General features: G+C 52.0%; 1 protein-coding gene across 1 annotated transcript; it reads left to right on the forward strand.

Moving 5' to 3' along the window:
• Nucleotides 1-261: 261 nt before the first annotated feature.
• On the forward strand, nucleotides 262-2,303 carry LOC311370656 (protocadherin-19-like; the record flags this gene model as incomplete). The annotated part of the gene is made up of 1 exon (XM_084488999.1): nucleotides 262-2,303. A coding segment is annotated over one exon (2,042 nt), but the record flags the coding sequence as incomplete, so codon positions are not given.
• Between the last annotated feature and the right edge of the window lie 1,098 nt (nucleotides 2,304-3,401).

The raw sequence follows: 3,401 nt of genomic DNA on the forward strand, positions 1-3,401 counted from the left end.
CGATGGTTTTCTGAAGGAACGTCCCCTCCACATTTCATCGGACATTTCAATGAGTTGAGTAAGTGGGAATTTTTTTTTGCCTATTTTGTGTGTGTGACATGCAATCGCGTGCGTAACCATCTTACGGTGCGTCTCAAGAGAAACTCAACAGGTACAATGCAATCCAGGGAGATGGAATTAATAAACATTATTTTGATTATCCTCCTGTTTTTGGTCGGGAGCGACGCAGTGATCAATCTGAAATACGGAATAAACGAAGAGATGAAGCCGGGGTCGGTGATTGGGAACGTAACAAAGGACGCACAGAAGCAAGGGTTCCAGATCGCACCGCAGCCCCCCTATTTACGGGTGATTTCTAACTCGGAGCCCCGCTGGGTGGAACTGAGTCCGGCGGGCATCCTCACTACCCAGATGAAGATCGACCGGGATGTAGTGTGTCGACAGAACCCCAAATGTGTCATTTCCCTGGAGGTGATGTCAAACTCCATGGAGATTTGCGTTATCAAAGTTGAAATTGAGGATTTGAACGACAACGCACCCCGGTTCCCCACGAGCCACATTGACATTGAGATCTCCGAGAACGCCTCCCCCGGTACCCGGTTTCCCCTAGAGGGGGCAAGCGATCCGGATTCGGGAGTATTCGGTGTGCAGTCCTATTCCATCACCCCGAATGAGCTGTTTGGGTTGGAGATAAAGACCAGGGGGGACGGCTCCAAGATTGCTGAGCTTGTGGTGCTGAAGTCGCTGGACAGAGAGACCCAGTCCCACTACTCGTACGAGATCAGCGCAGAGGATGGAGGAGACCCGCCAAAGATAGGCGCGGTGCAGCTCAACATCAAAGTGACCGACTCCAACGACAACAACCCGGTGTTCGACGAGTCGGTGTACACCGTCAACGTGATGGAGAACTCCCCGGGCAACACGCTGGTCATAGACCTGAATGCCACCGACCCAGACGAGGGGACCAACGGAGAGGTGGCGTACTCCTTTAACAGTTACGTCACGGAGAAAACGAGGGAGGTATTCAAAATTGACTCCCGGACAGGTGTCATCACGGTCCACGGGGAGCTGGACTACGAGAACGCGCAGATCTACGAGCTCGACGTGCAGGCCAAAGACCTGGGCCCCAACTCCATCCCGGCGCACTGTAAGGTCACCGTGAACGTGATGGATACAAACGACAACCCGCCCATCATCAACCTGCTCTCCCTGAACACGGAGATGGTGGAGGTGAGCGAGAACGCGGCCCGCGGCTACGTGATCGCCCTGGTGCGGGTGTCCGACAAGGACGCGGGGGCCAACGGCAAGGTGCAGTGTCGGCTGCAGGGCAACGTGCCCTTCAGGCTGCAGGAGTACGAGAGCTTCTCCACCATCCTGGTGGACGGCCGGCTGGACCGGGAGCAGAGGGACACGTACAACCTCACCATCCAGGCCGAGGACAGCGGCACCCCGCCTCTGCGCGCCACCAAGTCCCTCGTGGTGAAAGTCACCGACGAGAACGACAACCCCCCGCACTTCCTGAAGCCCCACTACCAGGAGATGGTGATGGAGAACAACCTGCCCGGCTCTTGTCTACTGGCGGTCTCCGCCGAGGACCCGGACCTGGGCATGAACGGCACCGTGTCCTACTCCATCGTGCCCGGGGAGATCAAGCGCATGGACATCAACACCTACGTCAGCATCAACCCGTCGGGGCGCATCTTCTCCATGAGGTCCTTCGACCACGAGTACATGAGGACGTTCGACTTCAAAGTGCTGGCCCGGGACAACGGGGACCCCTCGCTGTCCAGCAACGCCACCGTGCGCATCGTGGTGCTGGACGTGAACGACAACACGCCCGTGGTGACCCAGCCCCCGCTGGTCAACGGCACCGCCGAGGTGTCCGTGCCCAGGAACGCCGGGGTGGGCTTCATGGTGACCCAGGTGAAGGCGGACGACTACGACGAGGGGGAGAACGGGCGGCTGACCTACACCATCTCCGAGGGGGACCGGGCCTTCTTCGAGATCGACCAGGTGAACGGGGAGGTGCGCTCCACGCGGATGTTCGGGGAGGGGGCCAAGTCCACGTACGAGATCACGGTGGTGGCCCGGGACCACGGGAAGCCCTCGCTGTCGGCGTCGGCCTACATCGTGGTGTACCTGTCGCCGGACCTGAAGACCCAGGAATCTATCGGACCCGTAAACCTGTCTCTGATCTTCATCATCGCCCTGGGCTCCATCGCCGCTATCTTGTTTGTCACCATGATCTTTGTTGCGGTCAAGTGCAAGCGGGATAACAAGGAGATCCGAACGTACAACTGCAGGTACCGACAACACCTCCTCTCTAATCTGTGTCTCTGTCCCTTCGATGGCTGCGTTACGCTCCTACTTTAAAACTAGCAGACCTGTGTGTGTGTGTGTGTGTGTGTGTGTGTGTGTGTGTGTGTGTGTGTGTGTGTGTGTGTGTGTGTGTGTGTGTGTGTGTGTGTGTGTCTTTCTCCGCTCACTACTGCAGGCGAGGCCGAGAGAGAGAGACAGAGAGAGAGACAGAGAGAGAGAGAGAGAGAGAGAGAGAGAGAGAGAGAGAGAGAGAGAGAGAGAGAGAGAGAGACAGAGAGACAGAGAGAGAGAGAGACAGAGACAGAGAGAGAGCACTCGACTAGTCGTGCATCGCTTCTGTCGTAGTAGTGCATGAGGAGGCCTAAAGTGAGTCGTCGATATGGACAACAGTGCAGATGCCTCTATTAAATTGGCCTTAAATCGTCTTGCCTCTGAAGAGGCAGTGCGCTATGTTTTGGGGATTACATTAATTGATTCGATCTTTCAATTGTAACCAATTGGCCCATAAATACTCGTTCCAACTGTCATGTCCAATTTGTGGGTGTGCTGCCAGCAACCAATTAGGTGCTAACTGGTTCATTATTAGTCTTACATATATATTATTTAACGTATTTGTCATGGCTGGTTGTCTATATTAACAGTTCATATTTTATTATCATGGCTTGCTTACCCTCAACATTCCTCAAAAAAACCTCAAAGATAACGTTTAATATATATATTATTTTTCTATTTCTACTGCGACTACTAAGTAAATGAGTTAGTAGATTAAGTGTGGGGGAAATATAGCCTACCCAAAAATACAACCTGCTGTACTAGCATAGCATAGGCTATATAAAAAAAAAAAATAATAATAATTAAAAAAAAATATATATATATATAATACAACTGAATAGGCTACTTCATGCAAAGTCAACTAAATGGCAAAAAATACAAAAACAAAAGTCTCGACCGACCTGCGATCCTTAAAATGTAGCTTTGAGTCATTTGGTTATTTTATTCAATTTCTTAAATTGTATAGCCTATTGCCATTTTCACCGTATTTAAAAACGAAACATAGATATTATAGTCAAACACAGGTTTGT

Source organism: Micromesistius poutassou, assembly GCF_964030765.1.
Source record: "Micromesistius poutassou genome assembly, contig: SCAFFOLD_6819, whole genome shotgun sequence".
NCBI classification, from domain to species: domain Eukaryota; kingdom Metazoa; phylum Chordata; class Actinopteri; order Gadiformes; family Gadidae; genus Micromesistius; species Micromesistius poutassou.